The sequence below is a fragment of the Dama dama genome, chromosome 11 (assembly GCF_033118175.1).
Source record: "Dama dama isolate Ldn47 chromosome 11, ASM3311817v1, whole genome shotgun sequence".
In the NCBI taxonomy this organism is placed as follows: domain Eukaryota; kingdom Metazoa; phylum Chordata; class Mammalia; order Artiodactyla; family Cervidae; genus Dama; species Dama dama.
In genome coordinates this window covers 33,747,833-33,773,462 of record NC_083691.1, presented here as the reverse complement: position 1 = coordinate 33,773,462, position 25,630 = coordinate 33,747,833, and the positions used below count along the sequence as shown (strand labels likewise).

The window sequence follows — 25,630 nt, the reverse complement described above, 5'->3', positions numbered from 1 at the left end:
AGGTTACAAACCTTCATCTCATAGAAATGTTTCAAAAGTAGGTGACAAGAGAAAACAGGTGCTGCATTCACAGAAGATATTTTAAGAAAAGTCATTGAATGTCATAGCTGGAAATGATCTGAGAAACCACTGATGCTGATACCATCATTTTACAAGAGAGAAAACTGAAGGCCAGATTGGTTCTGAATGTGTCCAAGAGCACACAGCTAAGCTGGAGCCAGAGCTAGGACTAGAATGCAGGTCTTTGGCTCCAGTTCAGGGCTCTTTGCTGCTGCCAAAGGCTGCCTGATCAACATTTCCATTTACGCGCCAGACCATAATCCTTGATGAGATGCAAAGCTTATGAAAATGAAGAGAATCAAACAAGTTCATTTTATGAGTTTGACCTTTAGTCTTTCATCTCAAGTCTGTCATTTCTTTCACGGAAGAAAAGAAATATGGTGGTCTAGGAAAATGCACATGTACAAATGTGAATAATCTGAAGGAATTGGAAGCGGGGGTGGTTTGCTGGGCTGCCACTAATGTAGAAAAAAGGCACAACTAAGTGTGAAGACTTGTATGTTCCTCATTGTGTAGGTGATGGGTATAAATTAGCACTAATTACTTATTTCTTTTTTATCATTCCAGATGGTTAAAGGTTAAAAAGTTTTTCCAAGGATTAGTGTTGCATTGAAATTGTTAAAAAATAGATTATCCCTGCCAGGCTGTACATACGTGATGATTTCTTTTTTCTTTTAGAATTTACATATCAGACTAAAGATGCTGCGACAGGAGCTGCTTCTATCATTGTCGATAATGAAGGTATATGTTTTGCACATTGGAGTATCGTTTCCAGAACTAGAGCAGAAACATCCATTTTTTACTCTATTCCTGTGGATCTCTTACCATACCCACCACTCCAAGGCCTAATGTATGGTCTTTCCAATGTAAATATATATGTTTCCCTTTATTTATACTTCCAGAGTTGATCGCTCAAATACAAAACTGTCCGTCCAATACAAATGAAGTGATATAGTTGCCTCAAAATTATACTTATATTCTGTAGCATCCCATTACCCTTCATGTGAACCCAGAATTGATATTTGTCTCTAAAAGTAGTTAAGTATTCATCTGTCACTTCAGTTACTAAGTAAATACATGTAAATAGATAGGTGCAAAGGAAAGTTGATGAATCATATTTATAGAATATTTATTGAGCAAATGGCAGCAACCAATTGCTTATAACTTGTCGTTAGTGTTCAATTTCGTCTACTCTTTAAACAGCAATCAAATCTCAAAAGTCTATATATACAACGATATCTGTCACAGGACCTTACAATAGCTGAAATGTGTCTTTTAAAAACAGTAACTTTCCAGGACTTCCCTGATGGTCCAGTGGTTAAGAATCCATGCTTACACTGCAGAGGGTGCAGGTTCGATTCCTGGTTGGGGAACAAAGATCCCACATGCCGCAAGTTGCCGTCAAAAAAACCAGTAACTTCTCTTTACCCTCAAGGAAAGTTTTTAGAATTTCTGCCAACTATTTGAAGTATAAAAACACCTACATAAGATTTTTTTAAATCAGAGTCAATATTCAGAGGGCTTCCCACCACCCTCTGAATGGTGCTAGTGGTAAAGAATCCACGTGCCAATGCAGGAGACAAGGGTTCAATCCCTGGGTCGGGACGATCTCCCAGAGTAGGAAATGGCAACCTACTCCAGTATTCTTGCCTGGAAAATTCCATGGACAGAGGAGCCTGGCAGGCTACAGTCCATGGGGTCACAAAGAGTCAGACATGACTGGGCACATACACACACACACAATATTCAGAAGGGCCAAGCATTTCATGGAGCTCCTAGGACAGAAGAACCTACTGCACTGTGAGGAGTCAGAGTATACTATATTAAATTAGGATTTGAGCGAACTGAACTATCCCAATATGTCTTTTATTTATAATGCAGTTTCACAAAATCATTTACCACAGAAATTATGGTATTTTTAGTCTACTTTAGTGATCTCAAAGTTGCAGTAACAACCCCCCAAAAATATATTTCACTTAAAAACAGTAGGCGAAAGTTTTCATTCTAACAACAGTCTGTGTCCATTACTTTAAGCCATATCTTATGTAATTATCACTGCCAACAACAGCTCATTCCCTGTCTGAATCCTCTTTTTCAGTAGTTGGGCGGGGGGGGGGAAGGTTTCCAGGGATATCGTCAAGTTCTGTTTCTTCCTTATCTGGATGACACAATACCACGTTTTCCATGCAAAGATATAATTTAGTATTGTGTATGGGCTGCCTATTACAGTAGACTTAGTCTGGTTTATAGCATATGGGATAAGAGCTAACACAGATACCCAGAGAGGCCACACGCAGCATCTTTAAGTGGAGGGGTGAGGAGTGGTTCTGACAAGTTAAATTTGAGGTAAGAATGAGCTAGCCATATGACAGTGTCCACCAGACAGCTGTAGGCTCGGGCTTTGTTGCACATCAGCCAAAGCCAGGCCAAACCCATCAGCAACACAGAGCAGCAGTGGAGTGTGGCCGAGAGAATGAAGCCACTGGAGCAGAAAGGAGAGGAGGTATGCTGTCTTCCAGGATGCAGGTACTTTGAATTTTTCCAGTACTGAGATTGGGTTTACCCTGAACCATCCCCATGTTATCAAGTCCTCCTTGGTCAACATACATACCTGTGGTAAGATGACAGACTAGCACATGTTCTGTAGTCGGAAGAGATTTTTAGGTCATGTCTATACACAATTAGCACAAACAGCCTAGAGCACAGAAGACTGCTGCAGCCCATCCCTCTGAGTCAGGCTGTCCTATAGACTATAATGCAAATAATATCCATAAATTTACATTTTCCTTTGTTGTTGTTTAGTCTCTAAGTCTGACTCTTTGTCTGACTCTTTGTGACCCCATAGACTGTAGCCCGCCAGGTTCTCCTGTCTGTGGATTTCCCAGGCAAGAATACTGGAGTGGGTTGACATTTCCTCCTCCCAGGGATCTTCCTGACCCAGGGATCAAAGCCACATCTTCTACATTGGCAGGCAGACTTTTTACCACTGAGCCACCTTTATAGTCACATTTTAAAAAGTAAAAAGGACCAGGTAAAATTAATCTTAATATATTGACTTAATCCAAAATATTATCCTTTCAACATGCAATCAAAATGTTCTTTAAAATTAATGAGATATGTTACCTTCTTTTCTTACTACTCAGTCTTTGAAATCTGCTATGTATTGTGCAACTGAAGCTCATCTCAGTTGGGACAAGCCACATTTCAAGGGCTCAGTCACCACATGTGGCTTGTACTCATGACTACCCTAAGGGACAGCACAGCTCTGGAGAGTTCACCTGACAGAGAAAATGCACCACCACCCCTCCCCGACTTGGGTTGGACTGTAGAGAGTGGCTCCAAGTGATGAGCATGCAAGATTCCTCAGTCCTGCTTCTGTTCTGTCTCCCTACTAACCTAGTACAGACTTTATCTGTTCAGTATTATAAAATGTGTTTTGATTTATAGAAAACACTTTTCAGAATACCCTGAGACATACATGTGAACTGACTGCATGCTAGTTTTTAGCGTTAAGCAAGCTTCTTCCTGTTTATACTCATCATTATGACATCTGTCATTTAGGATTCAGAATCTTTACCATATACATTGTATCAGCCATTTCCCATAAGAGAAACTATTTTAAGTATGTTATATATAATTTATCAGCTAACATTCTGTGTACATAAGAAACTGAAAGGGAAATCTTTTTTTTTTTGAGATTTTGCTCATGATGATCAGAATAATATGATTCCTACAGAGATATAAAAGACTATCCATGGGGAATACAAAATTTAACCTGAATGTCTTAGAAATATTAAAATTCATACTTATAACACATTTTTGTATATAATGATTTTCTAAGGGTGAATGTAACACTGCAGGATGTTGTTGCTTGATTTTGCTTGATTTTTAATATAAACGTCTAGAAATTCTTTATAGGCCAGAATATCATCGTTATAGTAGCTGGAGCAAATTTACTTTTGAATACAGAAGACCTGAGGGAAGCAGCCAGTGCCATTAGCAGAGCCAAAGTAATGATCTGCCAGCTAGAAGTAACTCCTGCAACTTCTTTGGAAGCCCTGAGAATAGCCCACAGCAATGGAGGTAATTTTACACATTTGTCCTTTCTATAAAAGCTTTTATCACTGTCTCAGTGAAAGTTAACCTTTCAAGTTAAGCAATGCCATATTTTTCTGCAGTAAAATATTTTCTCCCATTCTGAGATTCACTGTCTTCTTGTAATTCTCAATAATGTTAGAAAACCTTACAAATGGGGAGGGGGAAAATAACATGAGTAGCATTTCTGATATTCTGAAATATAAATCTCCAGTCTAGTTAGCAGAAATAATTCAAGTAGTAACTGGAATCTCTGAAAGAGCCCCTTGTCCAAGATATACCCTACGTAGTAGAATGAGTTCCATTCTGAGAAGAAGAGTTTAGGCTGCAGGTCATGGATAATCACTGCCCAGGTACACTTGGATAAACATCTCAAGGACTGAAGATTAAATCTTCCTCCTTTTTGTAAAACTTTATCATCTTTTCTAAAAACAACAAAAGATTATTTATATGTAATATTTTCTATGTTGTCAGTGTCCTTTAAGTAGCTCTTTTTGTTTTGTTTTATCTTACTCTTTGGAAGTTTTCAAACACACAAAAGCAGGCAGAATTCTATAAGGAAACCCATCATGCAGCTTCAACAGTTGTCAACTCGTGGTTAATCTTGATTCATCTGTTCTCTCACCCACTCCCCTTCTCTCACCCCCAACATATAACAAACTTGAAAAAAATCTAAAGAGTTTGTTTGCTTCTTTTTTTTTTTTTACCACTGACTAATAGGAAATCATCTGAGTTAGAATCCCATTTCTGTTCCTTTTTAGCTTTATAGTCTTAGCAGAATTATCTGATTTTTTTGAGCCATAACTGTTAAATGCATATAGACATACTCCCCTACAGAATTGTTCTAAGAATGAAATAAAATAGGATGCCAAGTTTGGTGTAGTACTTCTCAGTAGACACCAATTTTCTTCCCTCTTTCACTTCTTTTTTTAAATTAAAATTAGGATAATATCCTGATCTCAGCACCTTTTGGTGAAAAAAATCAAAATAAAAAGTAGCCACTTATCTAAGACAGTGACTTCTTCTTGCTATTGTGGCCATAGTTTTGTGACTTATACTAAGAAGAAAATAGGGAGAGAACCACACTGACTTTTCCAGATCCAACTTTCTCATCAAGACAAAAAGGAAAAAAAGAAGGAAGAGAAAAGTATGTGTGTGTTTATAATAAGTGCTTTCTCTCAAAGTGGAAGTGTTCTACATAGCAATAAATGGAAAATAAGTTACCAAAATGATTTTGTGGAGAATTTTAAAATGTATGTCCTGATTTAACAAATTTCCTCTTGGCAAGACAACATGCTGTGGCAAATTCTCACTGACATTTAATGTATTTCTAATGGACTCAAAGCTGTCAGAAAGAATTTTAAGCCAAAACTCATTTGGTTACATTTTCTCAGGGCGCCACAGATAAAGTCCAAGGCTTATGGTGAGCATTCTCCACACTGCACTCATCGTAATCAGGTGATGTGCGTACAACGAGCCACTTCATTCAAGCTCCTATCTTTCCTTGTGTAGGTCAAAGCATGTTCTCATGTAACTTCTCTTTTTTTCCTGCTATCCCTTGCTTCTCAGAGATGACTCTTCCTTCTGTCCTAGTCTAATAGCCTGTTACCTACCCAGCTTGTGGAGGAGAGAAAGGTATAGCAACCACAGTTGAAGAGCTAACCTTTCACAGGTGAGGCTAGAGTTATCTGGATGGGCAGGCAGCCTGACCTGGGCGGTCATTTGGTTGGGGTCCAGCAATGTTTCCTCTGTTATCTGCCAGGCAATTTTTCTGTTGAGGAGCTGGAGGACCTGGGGCATCAGGAAAGGGTGGGAGTAGGTGATGGACAGCTACAGCCCACCTAGTCTACTTCACATTTTTCCTGAGAGCCAGCATGCCTCATTAAAATTCTGCATGATCTTTCTTATATTGTAATACTGGGACTAGTAATACCTGTACCTATATGTACTTTACAGTTTAGAAGGCACTTTCATACATATTTGATCCTCAGAAAAGCCTCATGACAAAGTAAGGCACACATTATTCTCCAAGATTAAAGAGGAGAAGATAGACTCGGAGAGGTTAAGTAATTAGCTCAACCAAGGTCACTGTAGAAACCATAATTCCAGACTCCAAGACCCAAGTTCTGTGTCCTAGGGCAAACTTTATTATTTTTTTTTATTTATTTTTATTAGTTGGAGGCTAATTACTTTACAAAATTGTAGTGGTTTTTGCCATACATTGACATGAATCAGCCATGGATTTACATGTGTTCCCCATCCTGATCCCCCCTCCCACCTCCCTCCCCATCCCATCCCTCTGGGTCATCCCAGTGCATCCAACCTGGACTGGCGATCTGTTTCACCCTTGATAATATACATGTTTCAATGCTGTTCTCTCAGATCATCCCACCCTCGCCTTCTCCCACAGAGTCCAAAAGTCTGTTCTATACATCTGTTTCTCTTTTTCTGTCTTGCATATAGGGTTATCGTTACCATCTTTCTAAATACCATATATATGCATTAGTATACTGTATTGGTGTTTATCTTTCTGACTTACTTCACTCTGTATAATGGGCTCCAGTTTTATCCATCTCATTAGAACTGATTCATATGTATTCTTTTTAATGGCTGAGTAATATTCCATTGTGTATATGTACCATAGCTTTCTTATCCATTCTTCTGCTGATGGGCATCTAGGTTGCTTCCATGTCCTGGCTATTACAGGGCAAACTTTAAATAAAGAAACTGTCGCGTCCCATTGATTTCAAGGAACTGAGCCTTTATGAAAAGTATCTCTAGAAAAGTGAAACCAATGAATTGTAATACTCTCCAACATGTAGCCTAAGCTTTCAGTGTTATTACTGCTTAAGTCACAGAGACAAGACCCTACAGTGTTTTCGGCAGTGTGTCCCCTACCTGCCCACATAAAACACGTACACAAGCAACCGCGCACACATGTGCCTTTGTCTAGTATCCAGTTGGTCCCCATTTGGTACTTATCAGTCAGACATGGCTTAGATTCTATACTATGAGTGGTGTGGGTGTGTGTGTGTTTGAATTTAATGTGTCTTCATTCTCACCTGAGAGAAGTGTATAGTACAATAGAAGTAGCACTGGTTTGGGAGTCATGAAGTATGGCTCTGAATTCAGAATCGAATCACTTACCAAATGGAGGACCTCGTGCAAGTACTTCAGTCCCTCGCACTGGGCCTCAGCTTCTTCCGTGAAACATGGGAATCAGACTAAGAGCCCTCACATTCCTTTAATGTAATGTGAGAGTGGGCTGGTCACAGAGCAGAGCAGGCAGAGCATGAAGGTCTGTTGAGCACTGAGTGTCCTGTCCATTGCCCAGGGCTGGCATAGGTGCTGATCAGCATTATTCCATCTACAAGAAAGATGGTAAAATCATGGTCGTCATCCATTGACAACAGTAAACCCATTGCCATGGGTTTATTTCACAACTCCCTTATCTCTACAAGCAGTGAGGTTTGACTTAAACACATTGTATAATTGGATTATATATCAGGTGTTAAAATACAGAGAAGAAAGTCCCCCCTCCATCTTTGAATATACTGTCTCAGAATTTACCAAAATGAAAGAATTGGTCTTACGCAACACCTGCAATGTCAAAAATGACTTGAGATCCCTCTGCAGCCCTCTCCTGTCTAGGCCGCAGTGTTGTGAGGGAGGCCCACGGCAGAGCTGGCGCTGCAGCTGCTTGTGATGAAATTATGCATGTTGGTTCTGGCCTTTATATCCATTTTAAAGCAAATGGAACATTACAGGAACAATTATAAATAATTGAAATTGTAAGATCGCCAAGAAATTAAATTCTAGGTAGGATACAAAATATCTTTTAATGCCACTTTAGCCCTTTTCCATTTAGCAGACCAGGCTTCTTGGCTGGCCACCTCGACTCTGATGACATGGTTCAGCACATCGCCCAAGCTTTGGGTGTTTTTGTTGCTCAAGTCACAGAGAAGACGCTCGAGAGTGAGAGACTGCCTAGCCAGTGTTTTGGGTAGCCCAGCTCTCCCATGGTTTCTTTACTTAGGGTGATGTCTTCTCCTGTTTCCCTGAGCTCGCTCTTAGGGCCTTCTTAACTATCCAGCCTCTGCCTTTCATGCTGACATCATTAAGAGTCAGCTTCGTTTTCCTGTCTTTGCCCGTACAGTTGCCTCCCTGGGCCTCACCAGTTCCTCACTGATATTATTGTGCCAGCCATCGACAGGCTAAGACAATCGGGAGTTTAGTCCATTGTACGTGGTAATGAATAATAATTACTGTTGGGTACTGTCTGTCACCTCTGCAGCTCCAAGTTACTCCATGGCATTGCACATCCTGTGTTCTCTAGTTTCACATGGTTCCAGGATGACATCATTTTCTTTCCCATCTTGACTATTAGAAATTTGCATTCTTCTTTGATGAGCTCCATCTACTGATTCTTCATTTTTTCATCATGGTAAAGTATCCATGCTTATTTATGGTAGCATGAGCCAAAAAGGATCCTTTCTTTATGGTGTTTTCACTTTTCTCCTAAATTTAGTTATTAGTTGGACTCTAATCCTATGTATTCAATTTCTTTTGGTAAGAATGCTTCCCCTTAGTAAGCTATAAGCAAATAAGGTTTGACTGGTTTTTATATAGTATTTACAGTCAAATTAAATTGCAGAGTTTCTCAATCCAGCAATTATTGTTTAAAATTCAATGTAACTGTTCTTTAAAATTTGTTTTTTTATGGTGAAAAAGTTAAAATATATGCGAGTATATCATGGTAAACCCATATATACTAGCTTCAACAATTATCAACACTTGGCCAATCTAGTTTCACTTATACCCTTGGATTATTTTGAAATGAAGCCAAGACATTATATCATTTCACTCAGAGTGTACTTGTTTTTTGATGTGAAATATTATATATATTTTAAGAATTATGTCTTTGCATGGTATATATATATTAGCTGCATGCAGCTAATCTGTGGTCAGATTTATTCTCAGCCTTTTGTAACTAATCACTTATTAATTTAGTGAGTAATCTCTCAGACTTTTTTCTCTTCTGTGTAGGTGTATAAATATAAATACACATAGAGTTATATTTTATTTCTTTTGTTTAAAAAAAGGGGGATCTTACCACAGACTTTACTATAATACTTTTTTTTAACTTATAAATAAATTATAGAAGCCTTTCTATGACAAAACAGAGATCTGCTTCATTTTTTTGAGTAGCAGCAGGGAGTATTTGTCATAATTTTTTATCTACTCTGATAGATACTTAGTTTCTTTTGTTTTTTTCTGTTACAAGCAGAGCTCAATGAACACTACTGTACCTTATCTTTGCAGGCCTGGGTATGTGTGTGTAGGACAGGTTTAGAAAAGGAATTGCTAGATCAAGGCTCTTTTGCAATAAAATGGAACTTTTATAAGAAAAATGACTCTGTCCAGTTGTTCCATCCTGCCTGACAGCTGGCTCTAACCTGCGCTCAGAGCTGCTGGGTGCAGAACTGAGGATCGGATAGGATGAACAATGGTGTTTCAACTCTATGCCTGAAGAAAATAGGGAATAATATATTTGTTTTGAAAACCTAAGAACTAAATGAGTGTTTTAGAATACTGGGCAATGACGGCCTTTATGCATAATTGACATTTCTGAGACCTTGCTGAGGTGGGAAAACCAATGAGAGAGATTTTTGCCAGGATCCAAAGTCCAACAGAAGGCAGACAAGATGGGTGGACAGGCGGGGGTATGGGGCTATGCTAAAGGACAATATAATAACAGTAATAATCCTTTACTTTTATACAAGAATTTACAGTTTACACAGGGCTTTTACATCCATTTTCTAATTTAAGCTTCGCAATAGCCCTGTGCAAAAATATGAGCAGCCAAAAATATACCATAGAATTTCTGTGGGTGGACATTCTAGATTCTAAAATAATGAAAATGTGGGAATAGCATTGGCCTACAAACCGCTGGTCAACATCCACCGACCAAACCAAAATGTTGAGTAAGACCAAAGAAGGTGCAGCCATACACCAGCTCGCTTCCCCAGGCAGGAGTGGACAGCTTTCACTAGCCACGTATGGATACACATCTTCCCCAGGAACGTGGATGGATCAGCACCAAACTAACCATGGGAGAGCCACTTGCAGAACTTGTTACTGTGCACACTCACTGACCTCACCCCCGGAGACTCTGATTCAGTGGGTTTGAGGTGGAGCCTAGAAATCGGGCATTTTATAAGCTCTCCCAGTGAGGCGGATATGCAGCCAAGTTTGTGAACCACTGTTCTAGAAGAGTCTCTGAGGACTGCAGCTAGAGTATTTTACTCTGCAGGTTTATAGTAAATTAGAGTGACTAAACACATAAGTCAGTGGACGTGGGTAAGGAAAAGATGACCAACCAAGAAAACAACACAACACTGTAAAGCAACTACCCTCCAATTAAAAATAAGTTTAAAAAAAAGACCGACCAATCTAGTCAGGTATTCTGGTGTATACGTAAGTGTTTTGACAGAAGGAGAACTTCCTGTGAATGTAATTTTTAAATACTTTTTTTAAATGTTTACAGAGTTCCACAACAAAGACTACTGTTAAATACTGTGCACTGGCATGGAGGGGCTTGTGTTGCTATGGACAGAGTCCTGTCCCAGAGAGGCAACCACTTGAGAGATGACTAAACCCTAGACTTCAAACTAGAGGACCCTGGGTAGAGACCCTGCTTAACCATCTCCCAGTGTGTGTCCTCAGGCTGACTTCATCTCTCTGAGGCTCACTTTCCTCCTCTGAAAAATGTACTTCTTCTGACACTGTGATCGCTGTGATATTCTCATTTTTCCTCTTTCTGCTGTCCCCATCCATTCTCCTCTTGTAGTCTCCTATTCTGAGCTAGCTCTCAGCCTCTGATTGAATTTCTCCTCCTTTATCAATCTTTACCTTATGTTCCCAGATTGCCCGTAGAAGCTAAGATTGTAAGCTTTTGTGTGAATGTGCATGGTTGCATATGTGAAATATATTCATAAGGTATTTTAAAAAATAGGTGCTCAAAACATGCTTATGTACATGACCCTTCTACTTACTATCCTTACCAGGAAATTTTTGAGCTCTTCATTGTTTCTTTTCTATCATGTCTTTATTTTTTTCCTAGAAAATGGATTTATGAACTAGCCTTGCAACTAAGTGCTTAAAGTAATCTTCAAAAATGTTCACCAGCCTGCATGTTCACATTTACACATGTGCTTTCATGTCACATCATTCAAATTCTTCTTTAATGTTCTTCTTGCTCTTTGCCAAAACTTTGTTACCACATTAGTTGTAAATACTGATGCTTGTCCTTGGGGCTGAAATGTTGTAAAGTAAAAAGCAGACCAAATGGACATAAGAAGGAATTGATACTAGGCTATCATGGAGATTGAGATTCCAAACTTTTCTACATCTATAACTAAGCTGATTTTTCAATCTGCTGGGGAAAATGGTTGTACATGGGGGTTTCCCTTACTGAATGTTCACAAATGCACCATGTTAAAAACGATAACCACAGAACTCCCTTTTCACTCCTTTGTAGTGAAAACATTGTTCAATCCAGCGCCTGCCATTGCTGACCTGGACCCTGAATTCTACACCCTCTCAGATGTGTTCTGCTGCAATGAAAGTGAGGTAAGGATGGAAGGTTGTGCTCATTCCTTGAGAGACCAAAAGACTTTCATGTATGTGGATAAAGCAAAGAATCCAGGACTAACCACATGAAATTTATTGCATATGAATTCTTGGGCATAATGAAAACAGATTTTTTTTGGTTGACTGGGATGTAGAAAAAAGGAAAGTAGTGAGTCCTAGAAGAAAAAGGATTCCCTGAGTCATACCCATGTTCTGTTTTCTTATTTAATCATTCCATAATCTATGGACTAATTACCATTAGAACTGCCAGAGAGAGCAAACAAAAATATGACACCCAGTTAAACTTGAATTTCAGATAAACAAGAAATAATATACTAAACGTACTATAAAATTATTTGTTGTTTACCTGAAATTCAAGTTTAACTGTGAGTCCTATATTTTATCAAGCAGTGCTATTAATAATTAACATATAACCCTGGAGCATCTGCTACCTTCTGTTGTGAAGACCCTGTAACCGCACTGGTAGACAGACACAGGCTCTCCATTGATGCCATGGGAAGCCCTTGGTGGCCACTCTATTGGGAAACCACCCGCTCAGTCTGTCTGAGGGTAATAATGTATATATCGGCATAAAATGTCTATATAGATTCATATTATGCCACTCATTCTGAAGTATTTTAGGGAAAAAATTTCCATGTTTTCCCTTTTATCGACCAGACAGTGTTAGACCAGCACTCATCCCACCATTGCGAGGCAAGACGTATCATACAATGCAACATACAGAGAAAGACAGTTTATAATTAATAAACTATAAAAGTAGTTTTCCACTTGGTACAAAGTCCAAATGAAGGTTTTTAGGATTTCCTGATCTGCCTTTTGGTTAAGTTCATCTCTCAGAACATAAAGGAAACCAAGAAAGAGGACTGCCACAAGGAGAATAATTTTAAGAAGCCACAATAGGTTATGCAATATTTTTGAGCAACCATCACAGCCAAGCATTGTGCGGGGAGAAAGAAACTGTGGGAGATAGTGGCCGTTTCACAATAAGATGTTAGACTACCCTCAACTGCCAAACTGGTTTAGATTTCCCTGTTAGACACTTAGAGAGCATCACTGTTTATACTTCAAACACTCATCACAGCTCGGATTGCTTATTCAATACCTCCATCTTCTCCTGGAAGGGCATGGACATCTCTTATTCACTGTTGTATCCCAATGGCTATCATTGCTGCATAATCAATTACCCCCAAATCCAGTGGCTTACAACAACAGTAACTATTTATGGTCCATCATGGTTTCTGTGCATCAGGAATTGAGACAGGACACAGCATGGTTCGTTTCTCCTCTGCGATATCTGGGGGTCTCAGCTAGAAGACTCAAAGACTGAGGGCTGGAATCATCTAAAGCTTCTTTCACTCACATGCTGGCTGTTGGCCAGAACACTTACACTTGGCTTCTCCTTGTGGCCTGGGCTTCCTCACAATATGGAAGTTAGGTTCTCACTAGATCCAATCTCCTAAGGAAAGGTGAAGGAGAGAGCGCGAGAGCCTGGCAGAAGACATGGTAGCTTTTATGTGACTTTTGTAAGTCACACAGCATCTCTTCTAGCCCATTCTAATGATTGACATAGGAAAGTACACCCTGGTACCCTCTCAATGGAAGACTGTCATTGTCACAGTGTGAAAAGAGCATGTACAATTGATAATATATTGATAGTTATCTTTGGAAATTATCACCTTTTATATTATATTTGGAACATAGTTGGCACCTAGTAAATCCTTATTGAATGAATGAACAAATAAATTGAACTCTGGTCTTTAAGGAAACTGACCTCAAAAACTTAATGTAATAAAAAAAAATTTTAAACTTAACATTCTCATGGATGACTTCTAATCATGATAACAATGTAAATTCATGCTCCAAGATATGCCTTGTGCACCACAAACAAACCACTGATTCATAAATATAAAAAGACAATGAAAACATACTTACAAGCTCAAAAACAAGATAAATAACTCTACAGATCAGAAATGGAACAGAATCACAAAGCATTTAGCCCTGGGTATGCTGTACTCCAGCCCCAGAAGCTGGCATTGGTGGCTGGATGGGTAATGGGCACTGAAAGAGTGCCACTCATGGGAGCATGGAGCAGTGCCCATGGCTGGAAACCAGAAGGCTGGGCTAAGGCTTCCCTGCTAAGGAAAAAGAGTGGTGGAAGATGCTATGCCGAGAACATATAGAAGGCTCCCAACATGTGGAGATAGGAGAACAGAGAAACTGCCTCAGATTCAGAAAGAAAACCAAGCCAACTGATGACGTAGAGACTGGACAGGTGGTACAATATGGCTAAGAACCCCAGAAGAGGAACTCCCTGTTGTCAATGTAACATGTCGCTCTGGTTTAGAGACCCCTGGGGACCTAGTGAATGCAGCCATTAAATCACTAGAAAGGCAGGGATAAACCTGGTGGGAGTGAAATCTGCAGACTCTCCACCTCACTGAGAGCAGTGAGCCTGCAGATGAAGAAATGTACTGCTGCGAGAGATCCAGCAGAATCAACAGTCTGAAGAGGAATTTGCCCAAGATGAAATTCAAATAATAAAACAATGCAAAAAAGACTTTAAAATAAGTATGATCAAGATTCTCATTCAATGGGAAAAAAAAAAGATTCTCATTCATTAAAAAAGGAGAACACAGGAAGCTCAACCTGGCTCTCTATGACAGCCTAGAAAGGTGGGGTGGAAGGGAGGTTCAAGAGGGAGGGAACATAATGTATACTTAGAGCTGATTCACACTGTTGTTGGCAGAAAGCAGCACAGCACTGTAAAGCAATCATCCTCCAATTAAAAATTTTTTAAAAAGAAGAAATTGTGAAAGAAAAACAGAATTGAACCGATGGTATGTGAATATGAAAACCAACCAATCAGAAGTCTTGAAAATGAAAAAATAGTCATTGAAAAAAATTTTTAAACACTCACAGAAAGATAAACATTAAACTGGGATAAAGGATTTGCAAACTAAAAGAAAATCTTGATCAGTTCACCTGGAGGAAGAAAACTCAATTCTCCTAGAAAATAGTACAGAAAGAAAAATAGTTAACTATTAAAGAGGAAATTAGAGAAATGAAGGACAGCTTGAGAGACTTCAACATGTGTCAAACTGGACTGAAGGAAGATGAGAATGGAACTGAAGAGAAACTCTATTAGAGGAAAAACTGTAGGGTGTTTTCTAGAATTGAGAAAAGACATGAGCCCTCAAAACATCAAAAGTGTATTAACAGCACCATATAAAATAAATAAATATAACTTTCTACTAATGTACATTTTAGTGAAACTGTATAAAATCAAGGGGTTTAATAAAGATAAAAATATTTTTAAACAGCTAGAGGAAAAAAGATTACATATAAATATCAAGAATATCTGATATGTCATTGCTTGTAAAGGGGGAAAGTGGAAAAAAATCAAAGTGTCCATGAAAAAGAGAAGAGATTTTGTTTAAACTATAGCATATTTGCAGTATGGAATACAGAGCAGTTCTTTTTTAAGCTATACATATCAACACAAATTTTAAAATGTTAAGAGGAAACGTACATTGCTAAATAATATATGTGGAAGATATCATTTAACTTTTTTAAAGAAAAATATTAGAAGCAAATAAAGTACAATAAAGTAAAATTTATTAAAGGTAGGTGGTAAGTACATGAGTGTTTATGCATTATTTTTCATGTTCAAGATTTTTCCATTAAAGAACAGCTGTTTAAAAGGTTTTTAAAAACCATAAGGAGTCAATGTTTCTGAAAATGAACCATCCAGCTCAACGTACATAGGTGATCCCAGTAATGAAGGTCAATGCAAACCTTCTTTTATATAAAAAGAAAAAAGAAAGTGGTCTCACAGTATAACCAACTCAGACTGAAAGGGTCTATGGAAAAGATCGGGTTGCAGGGTGCATGGTGAGGTTAGTGAAACCCATGCTCCTGGGAAAACTGACACCAAGAATGAGCAGACACGGGGATGACTTATAGGCAACAAGAAGGGTTAATCTAGGCATGTTTGGAGCAAGTACAGGAAGGGACAAACCCACTCTTAAGACAGCATATGATTAAACTGTAACAGAAAAGACAGAATCTGGTTATAAACTTTTTAAGTCAAAAAGCATCACATGATTCACCTAGTCCAGTGTATTTTCAGCTGCTTATCTCAAAACCATAAAGGTTCCCTGGAGATGCTGGCCAGGTACCTAGCGGGCAGGGAAGCAGGACTGCAGCCCTTCACCCCTACTTCAGCTAGAGACTTGTTTATATTCTGGGAGAAGCTACTGATCCTGTCCAAGCCCAATATTTTACAGATTTTTTGTGACTTGGAGAAGTTTCCAGAGTGAGTGAGCAGTGGAGGTCTCTGAATGTCAGCACATTGCTTTTTCTGCTATACATCAGTCTCTCCTGCTCTGCTTCCATCTTCTCAAGCAAAACAAACAGAAGAAATGAATGGTCTGCAAACTAGCAATATGAAAAAGGCATTATGGCCCAAGAGAGGACTAAAAGGATTTAGGTGTGAAAGTTATGGGTATGATTTACATCAAAAATCACTGGCAGTGGCCCCTTGCTTCCTTCTTTTCCTCCCTTCCCCCTTCCCTTCTTTCTTTTGTGAAATTCTCTTTGCTTCCCCTAACTATTATGGAAATCATCATAAATAAGGAAAAGCTGAATGGGCAATGAATACTCATATCCTCTCTACCTAAGCAGTTGTTACCATTTTGCTGCATTGGCTTCCCCTCTCCCCTGTGTGTATTTATTTTTGTTTTGGTTGAATTATTTGAGAGTAAGCTGCAGACATGATCCCTCAACCCTGAACACTTCCGCTTACATCTCCTAAGAGGAACCACAATACCATTATCACATCTAGGAAAATTATCAGTAATTCTATACTATCATCTAATATTCAGGCCACATTCCAATTTTCCCAGTTGTCCCAGGAACATCTTTTATAGCTTTTTTGTTGTCACTGTTATTATTTCATTTATTTTCCTGAGCCAGTATCCACCAATGTTAGCCATGGCCTTGGTTGTTATGAAAAAGAAGGGAGACATCTCCTAGAAAAACAGATCTAATCTAGAAGTGGACCCAGTCATTTATTCTCAACAGTTTCTTTTCTCTTTTGTGTATTTCAGGCTGAGATTCTGACCGGCCTTGAGGTCGGCAGCCCCACAGAAGCTGGGAAGGCTGCGTTGGTGCTCCTGGAAAGGGGCTGCCAGGTCGTAATCATCACCTTAGGTGCTGAAGGATGTGTGATGCTGTCACAGACAGAACCTGTCCCAAAGCACATTCCCACGGAGAAAGTCAAGGCTGTGGATACTACGGTAGGTTTTTCAATTTCAGAATCCTTTTGGCCTTTGAAAATCATCATTTAGTAACTAAGATACTGCACCTGAATTTTTGGATCATGTAGTAGAGGCCCTAAGAGGTAATATGTTGGAAGAGAAGAACAATCAATCAGGCTGGAGAACTGTATCTTAACCCTCTCTAGCCCACTGTGGGACTTTATACAAGTCCCCTTAGCCTCTCTGAATCAGTTTCCTCCATAAAACTGAAATCAGTAAAATTATACCCATATTACCTTTATTCATTCATTCATTAAATAAGCCTTGATTGAATGCCTGCTATATGCCAGTCATGTGTTAGGTGCATATGTATAGTGATGTACAAGACAAAGTCTCTGCCCTCATGGGCCGAGATTTTTAAACAATAAGCACACTGCTGGATCTTACAAGCCTCTTGCCTAGAATGAAATAGCAAAGAGCACTAGTTACTATTGTATTATATATATATATATACACTAGATAATATATATTTAATTTATTGTATTATATATTGTACATTTTATTATATTTAGACAGTATGTTTATTTCATTGCTTAGGAAAGACTATAAAATGTGGCTTATTTATCAAAAAAGAAGCCTATGGGCATTTGATAAAGTTTTAGACACAAATATACATTGAAATACATAAGTGCAAGGAGTACTTCTTCTTACATGAAATTACTTCTTACATAAAATTACATCCTGAATGCTTTTTAAAATGTGCTTTATTAGGAATTTGATAAACTATACTTGGCAGTGTTATTCTCATCATATTTACTTATTTCTGAAACCACTAGTTTTTCTGCTTTGTCAAGAAAGACAGTAACTTGATTTGAAAGACTCCTTATTATTTCTGAACTCAGTCCTCCATTAGACTAAAACTATTCCAGGTCCTGAACTAGAGCAGAAGAGTTTGTTCTCTTTTTCTGAAAATAAAACGAAGGGTCCTTGTGAAGCTGTCGGACCTCTGTGGCTGCCGAGAAGTGGCTCAGCCTCTGCTCAACATCTGTGTCAGGCACAACTCAAATGACTTAACCCAGAACAAGGGATGTACCTGGTGCACATAAGTAGAACGTTCAAAGGTACGGGAGAATGCAGAGACTAAACCGTGTCCTCAGGACTCACTTGTTCACCCTCGCCCTGTCAGCACTGCTTGCCTTGTGGTGGGCTTTGAGCTCAGACTGGCACCCTCCGGGTGGTAGCCCCTGGCAGCCCCCTTCCCACACTGTGTCTCACATCATGATCCCATCCTCGATGTCAAATAGAAATCAAAGAGCTCTTTTCAGAGGATGGGAAGTGAATATTGATCAGAGAAAGCCATCTGTGCCCACCACAGAACATTCATGTGGAAATGCACTGCTTGGGTATAGGACTGATTGGAGAAACTAGCCTTGGAAATGTTCAAATTGGAATCAATAGTAATAATGCTGAGTAATTTCATATTGAAGGACTGGCTTTCACAGATCAGGATGGATTATAACTTTGAGCATCTTACGTACAGCCATGTGCACCAAGGAGGTTTTCACACTTCATTGATACTGTCTTGTGCCTTTTCATTTGGTTTCTGAGCTCCTGCAGTTAATTTTTAAGGTTCAGGAAAGGTGAGAGACAGTGATAGTTTAGAGAGAACAGATTACTTAATACTTGGAGGCAGGAGAGAGAAGATGGGATCAGGAAGATCAGGGTGTTAGATCAGGATTGACAAGTTTTTTCTGTGAAGGGCCAGATGGTAGAGTTTTAGGCTTTATATGCCATATGCATCCATGCTGTGTTACAACCACTCAGCACTATCATGGTAACATGAAAGTATCCATAAACAACTTTGTATGCTCTTAAAATTAAGTTAGTATTAATCTAAACTAGGTTAAATTAAGGTGTTAATTGGAATCACCAACTAATTACAATTACTAAGAATAACGAAAGAAAAAATCAAGATAGTTAAAATGGTACACTAGAAAATATCTATTAAACACAAAGGAAGACAGTTAATGGAGGGACAGAGGAATAAAGATACTGAAAGATATGCTGTTGTAAACTGGGATAAAACTAAGACTGAGGAAGATGTAGGATCCAGGAAACAGGTGATGCAACTTGGTACTGAAGAATTTATTTGCAGGGCAGCAATGGAGAAACAAACATAGAGAACAGATTTATGAACATGGAGAGAGGGGAAGAGAGGGTGAGATGTATGGAGAGAGTAACATGGAAACTTACATTACCATATGTAAAATAGAGAGCCAACAGGAATTTGCTGTATGCCTCAGAAAACTCAAACAGGGGCTCTGTATCAATCTAGAGGGGTGGGATGGGGAGGGAGGTGGAAGGCAGGTTCAAAAGGGAGGGGATATACCTATGGCTGACTCATGTTGAGGTTTGACAGAAAACAACAAAATTCTGTAAAGCAATTATCCTTCAATTAAAAAAATAATCTAATTAAAAAGAGAGAGAGAGAGAGAAGTCAGTGACAATGAAGGAAAGTTCCAGGACAATAGCTATGCAGAAACCCCATCCTCAGTCAGTCCAGATTAGAGCAGGAGCTTGGCGGCCTCTTCCTTTCCGGAAGGAATGTCTTCCAGAAACAAAAAAGAAAAAGAAAGAAATAGTGGAACATCCAGCTATCCCATGTGTTTGAATATGCCCAGAGATTTTTAGCTCTCTTGCAGAATTTGAGGGTGAAACAATAATTAATTAACCAAACATGGAGATTATAATCATATCGTGAAAATGGAAAGATAAAGTGAGTGTGTATTTGCGTGCATATCAGGGAAGATAAGAGAACTAAATGCTCATCTTCCTTATCTAGAATTCAACCGATAATATCTAAAACAGATTTAAAAAAAACAGTATAAACACTCCAAGAAATAGAAGATAAAAACAGAGGAAAGCAATAAAAGAATTTAAAGTATTTGCTTCATAGAAATGGGAGTGGAATGGGGCATTTACACTTTAAGTTTTGTCTTTTAGTGTACATCCACTATGTATATGGATGGCTTGGATTTTTTTTTTAATGGCAAAAGATAATGAGGTACCATTTCACACTCACTAGGATGGCCATAATCAAAAACAGATAATAGCAACTGTGGACTAAGATGTGAGAAATCAGAAGCCTCAAACATTGCTGACAGGAATGCAAGATGATGTAGCCACTTTGGAAAACTCTATGGAAGTGCTTCAGAAGGTTAAATTTAGAATTACAACAGACTCAGCAATTCTCCTTCCAGGTATATAGCCAAAAGAGATAAAAATTTATATTACACAGAACCTTATCCACAAGTGTTCACACAGCATTATTCATAACAGACCAAAATTGGAAACAAACCAAATTTCATCAACTGATATAAATGGATAAACAAATTGTGGTAGACACATATGATAGGATATTATTCAGCCTAAGAAAGGAATCCTGATACATGCTATGGCATGGATAAACATCTGAAACATTATAGTAAGTGAAAGAAGGTAGGCATAATAGGCTACATATTGTAGCCTTCATATAAATTCACTTCAATTTATATGAGATATCCAGAGTACATTTATCTATTGAAACAGAAAGTGGATTGACAGTTACCAGAGGGTGGAGAAAGGAGAGAAAGGGGAGTGACTGCTATTGGGTATAGGGGTTCCTCTTGGGGGTGATAAAAATGTCCTGGAACTAGATAGTGCTGATGGTTGCACAACCATGTGGATATGCTCAAAATCACTGAATTCTGCACTTTTTAAGGGTGAATTTCATGGTATGTGTATTTCTCTCTCAATTGAGAAAACAAAGAACAGACAAAAATAACAAAAAGCCACTTCACTAATGGATACTCTTGTAATAAAGAATCTTTCACTTAATTGCTCTACTAAATCTACTGAATGGGCACTCAACATCCCTCTCCCCAACCTTGAGCAACGGAGGTACCACAGGAAACAAGGGTAGTTATTTTCTGGGCGTAGAATCTCCCTCAAGCTTTTGTATGCTGTCTTTCTCCTCTCATCCAGCACTCTCATTATTAAAATCTTGCTTGTTCTGCACTCAACTGTTGAGCTTCTTCATAAGCCTCGTAAAGAGGAGCTAATTCACTTGGTGAGGTGAGGAACTCCTAGGGAGGCATTTTCTTCTGAACAAATGGGCTCCTTCACTTTCCTGTCAGGAGGGTATTACTGGCTCTCAGGTGGTTTATAACCGTCTCCCTTTTCTCCTCCTCCTCATCCATTACACCTTAGCAAAAAATCCTGCTGTGCAACCTAAATATAGCCACCTTTTTTATTTTCCAGTCATATCTCAGTAAAGCTTGGGGGGAATTCAGTACATCAGGAATGGCATGGATGGTGGAAACCTCTTTAGTTAGTAGGCACGTTGTCCACTGGAGCCAGCCAGCCCTAGAAGGAGCCATCGCCCCCTCTACACCAGGCCTCTGCAGGCTGCTATGTTCGGTTTTGCCTCAGTGTTAATAGTTGGATGTATCGCTTCTATTTTTAATCTGTTTTTCCTGTTGTACTAGAGTGAGAGGGTGGCAATAGCTGCAGATGTCCTCAGCTCAGTTTGGAAGACATGACAGATGTGTCTCTTTTCCCATCTCTGCACTCATGTCCTCGCTCAGGTCCTTCCAACCTGAAGGTCAGGGGCTTGCTTTCTTGTGTTCATGACGGCACTGAACATTCGCCGCACTGTCAGAGTTACACACAGATAAGCATGGTGATACTGTAGGATTATTGTGACCGTCTGTCGACTCTGTAAAATTCTTGATTTACAAGTTTCCACGTGTAAATGGTTAAGTCCTAGAAGCTACATTGACACTCTTAATTTCAAGAATTCAGCCCAAAGGCTAAATCTGTCTTCTCAATAATCACTCACTTTGTAATAAATTATCATAATTCAGGGTATATAAGTAAGCTGAGAAAAATCAGAAGCCAGTGAGATGAGGGATTCCTCTTCCCTATTTTTTATTCCTCTTTCTTTCTATCCATTTGAGTCCTGTAGTATTCGCGGTTGTTGATGAGGCATTAGACAGCATCAGCCCAACTAGGATATCCCCAAGGGACAATACAGGGCTGGAGAATCAGCTCCAAACTGGAGACTGTACCAGTAGGAAGTGGAACTGTTACTGTTAAAGTTGATCTGGAAGCCAGCTCATGAGGGTAGGGAGGTTGTTGGGGCTGGTGAGCTACCCACAGCTTTCTAAGGTAACCTCCTTGGTATATTGCCCTCACCCTGGAGTCTGGCCTTCAGCCATCCAAGCACAGGCTTATTCAGCTCTCAAGCATAGGTTCCCATTGACCCACTTCTGAGATATCATCCAGAATGGTAGTTCAGTCTTTGATAATCCAACAATGGAAAGATCATTATTTCCATCTTGGTGTGACCTTGCCCCCAACCTCCACCCACTTCCCATCCCCAGCCACCTGGCCATTTGTCAGATATAATTCAGTTCAGTTACTCAGTCATGTCCGACTCTTTGCAACCCCATGAATCGCAACACGCCAAGCCTCCCTGTCCATCACCAACTCCCGGAGTTTACTCAAACTCATGTCCATCGAGTTGGTGATGCCATCCAGCCATCTCATCCTCTGCCATCCCCTTCTCCTCCTGCCCTCAATCCCTCCCAGCATCAGGGTCTTTTCCAATGAGTCAACTCTTCGCATGAGGTGGCCAAAGTATTGGAGTTTCAGCTTCAACATCAGTCCTTCCAATGAACACCCAGGACTGATCTCCTTTAGGATGGACTGGTTGGATCTCCTTGCAGTCCAAGGGACTCTCAAGAGTCTTCTCCAACACTACAGTTCAAAAGCATCAATTTTTCAGCACTCAGCTTTCTTCACAGTCCAACTCTCACATCCATACATTAGGACCACTGAATTTAGGTGCTATCAAGAGGTGTTTCTCAACTCCAGCAGATTTAGGTACTGTTTCCTCCAGAGCCACAGTCTTCCTGAGAGGACTGGGGACTCACCAGGTCTCATGTGGCCCTGCCAGTGGTAGTTTTTGTGATGCTCCTTAAACTGTGTTTCCCTAGCAAGCCTTTCTTTCTCCCGCCTCCTTCTTTCTGATCAACATGTACATTCTTTGCACTTGTTAATAACTGGTAGAGTTTCTGAGGGGTCTTTGAAGCTTAGTAGCCATTTTGTCCTTCAATAGAGACTTTGCACATTTCTGTCCAGAAACTTCTGTTATAGCCAAAATGTTTGCGTGCCCCTCACTGTTGATTGCCAATACTTCAGAAAGGGTTGGGCCATAAAATATGGTAGGTAATGAATGAATGACATCCTGAATGACAGGATCTTGGGTGCTAAAGAGGTAACTATAAAATAATAAGGCTAACTTTAACTATCAATTTACTATTTAAGAAGTGACTGTTGTTTCTTTCAAATTTTGACCTTAGGAGAATTACATCTATGTTGATACTGCCAATACTCAGAGTACCTTGGGAAATGCTCTTTTAGAATTTCCTTGAGAGCCTTCATCACCTTTACCCCCTCAATCACACTATTTTTTTTCCACTTTCTGAAATTAACACATGCTTAGTGTTCAAGAGGAGAAAAGAACAAACAACATAGAAAGGTATAAAAAAGAAAGTCTGATATTCATGATCCTACCACTTAGATGTAATCACTGTTAACATTTTAGTATAAATCCATCCAGATATTTCTATGCATAATTTTGAATATCTGTTAACAGCAAATGTGAATGTGTTATTATGGGATGGCTCTACAACTCAAAAAAATCAAACATTTCTTTAGAATAATGTAAATAGGCAATTCACTTAAGAAGAAATACAAAAGATAAAGAAATTAGACACTGTTCAACCCCACAAGAAATCAGGAATATGCAAATCAAAATAATAGTGAGATTCCCTTCACTGCCCATTAGGTCACAAAAAATAAAAAATAGCTAATGTCAAAATCCAAATAAATTGGAAAACACATGCTCTCATGTAATTCTGGTGGGAGTATAAATTCACAGAATGTTTTTGGAAGGCAATTTGACAATAGCAATTTTTAAAACATGTTTTGCCTTTAACCCAGTATATTTCCTTCTAAGAATCTGTCCTACAGACTTGATCACATATATAAATATTTGTCCTAGAATGTTTATTTTAGCTTTGTTTGTTATAACCAAAAAATTGACTAGACAGGTCTACATAATCATAAGTAGAAGGGCAAATGGTATAGTATGGTGCCATTGATTTAAAAATAACTCTAGCTATCCGTAAGTATAATTTAAAAGAAATATAAAAATAAAAAAGATAAAACACCAAACTGTTTTCCATTACTCATGGAAAAGGGAATAAACTGGAGGATAGGAAAGTGTTATAAACGAGGACTTCTGTGTTCTGCTCCACATCGTTCTTACTTGTTTGCATTTTTCCATAAACCTGTATTTTTAATGTATTACTTTGAAATTTGGAGTAAATACGACTTTCAGACATAGCAAAAAAACTATCTGGAGCCACATCTAGCAAGTAAGACAGGTAATATTTCTCAAAGCGCAAACTGGGCATTGTTCTCACAAAGGGACCACAGTTCACTCCCAGTCTCACAAGGAACCTCTCATGCATTCCCAAGTCTCTATATGTGTAGGTTGAGTAGCCGTTTGATTTCGGATGACCTCTGAATGGACAGTCCTGATTATATATGGACACGTAGATTTGCATGTCCTTCAGATCCATCGTACTTGAGCCTCCATAAATCTGGATATTTCACTACACACTTTTGACAGGTTTTTCCTTAATCTTTCTAAAGAAACAATTTCCCTCAAAAACATGTTATTTTATACAGTTTTCTTTGGAAATATCAGAATAAATGTCAGAGCTGCACTGTGTCTGTTTGTCACTCAAATGCACAGCAGATCTTCAGAGAAACTTCACTCATGTTCAGGTTTTCTTTCTGAATGAGTCTGCTTATATATCTCAGTTTAACTCTTTAACCCTCATTCTCACAATTGATAGCAGAATGAATGATCCAGACTTTGGCTTTACCACATCTCTTGATCTTTGGCTAATGGATGACCTGGAGGAGCTGTAAAAGGGGCTAGGCCATAGGAGATGCCTTAGGTTGAGGTACTTACTAGTTCATGGACTTCACTGTTCATGTACCTCCTATTTGGAACAGACCTGAGGGACTTCCCTGGTGGTCCAATGGTTAAGACTCCACACTTTCAGTGCAAGGGGCATGGGTTCAAACCTCTCGTTGGGGAACTAAGATCCCACATGCCACCATGGTAGGGCAAAAAAAGAAAGAAAGAAAGAAACCAACCTAAATGGAAGGGTTCATGAGGGATGGAGGAGCATATGTAATACAAGCCTTTGGACTGAACTGTGCCCCCTCCAAAATTTATATGTTGAAGCCCTTGCCCCCAAAGTGACTACATTTAGAGATAGAGCCTATAAGGAGGCAATTAAGATTAAATGAGATTATAAGGGTGGGGCCCTGATCCCAGTAGGATTAGTGCCCTTATAAGAAGAGACACCAGAGAGCTCACTCTCCTGTGTGTGCATTCACAGTGGTCATGTGAGCACATAGCAAGTGGCAGCCTCCTACCA

General features: G+C 39.1%; 1 protein-coding gene across 4 annotated transcripts in view; it reads left to right on the top strand.

Moving 5' to 3' along the window:
- The window catches only part of RBKS (ribokinase), a 132,894-nt gene that overhangs the window by 43,262 nt on the left and 64,002 nt on the right, over window positions 1-25,630 (top strand). For all 4 annotated transcript variants that reach the window (XM_061155069.1, XM_061155066.1, XM_061155068.1 and 1 more), the window contains exons 4-7: window positions 739-801; window positions 3,979-4,143; window positions 11,696-11,787; window positions 16,917-17,105. In XM_061155069.1, the coding sequence (XP_061011052.1) occupies window positions 739-801; window positions 3,979-4,143; window positions 11,696-11,787; window positions 16,917-17,105 (509 nt within the window). The remainder of the gene's footprint in view (window positions 1-738; window positions 802-3,978; window positions 4,144-11,695; window positions 11,788-16,916; window positions 17,106-25,630) is intronic.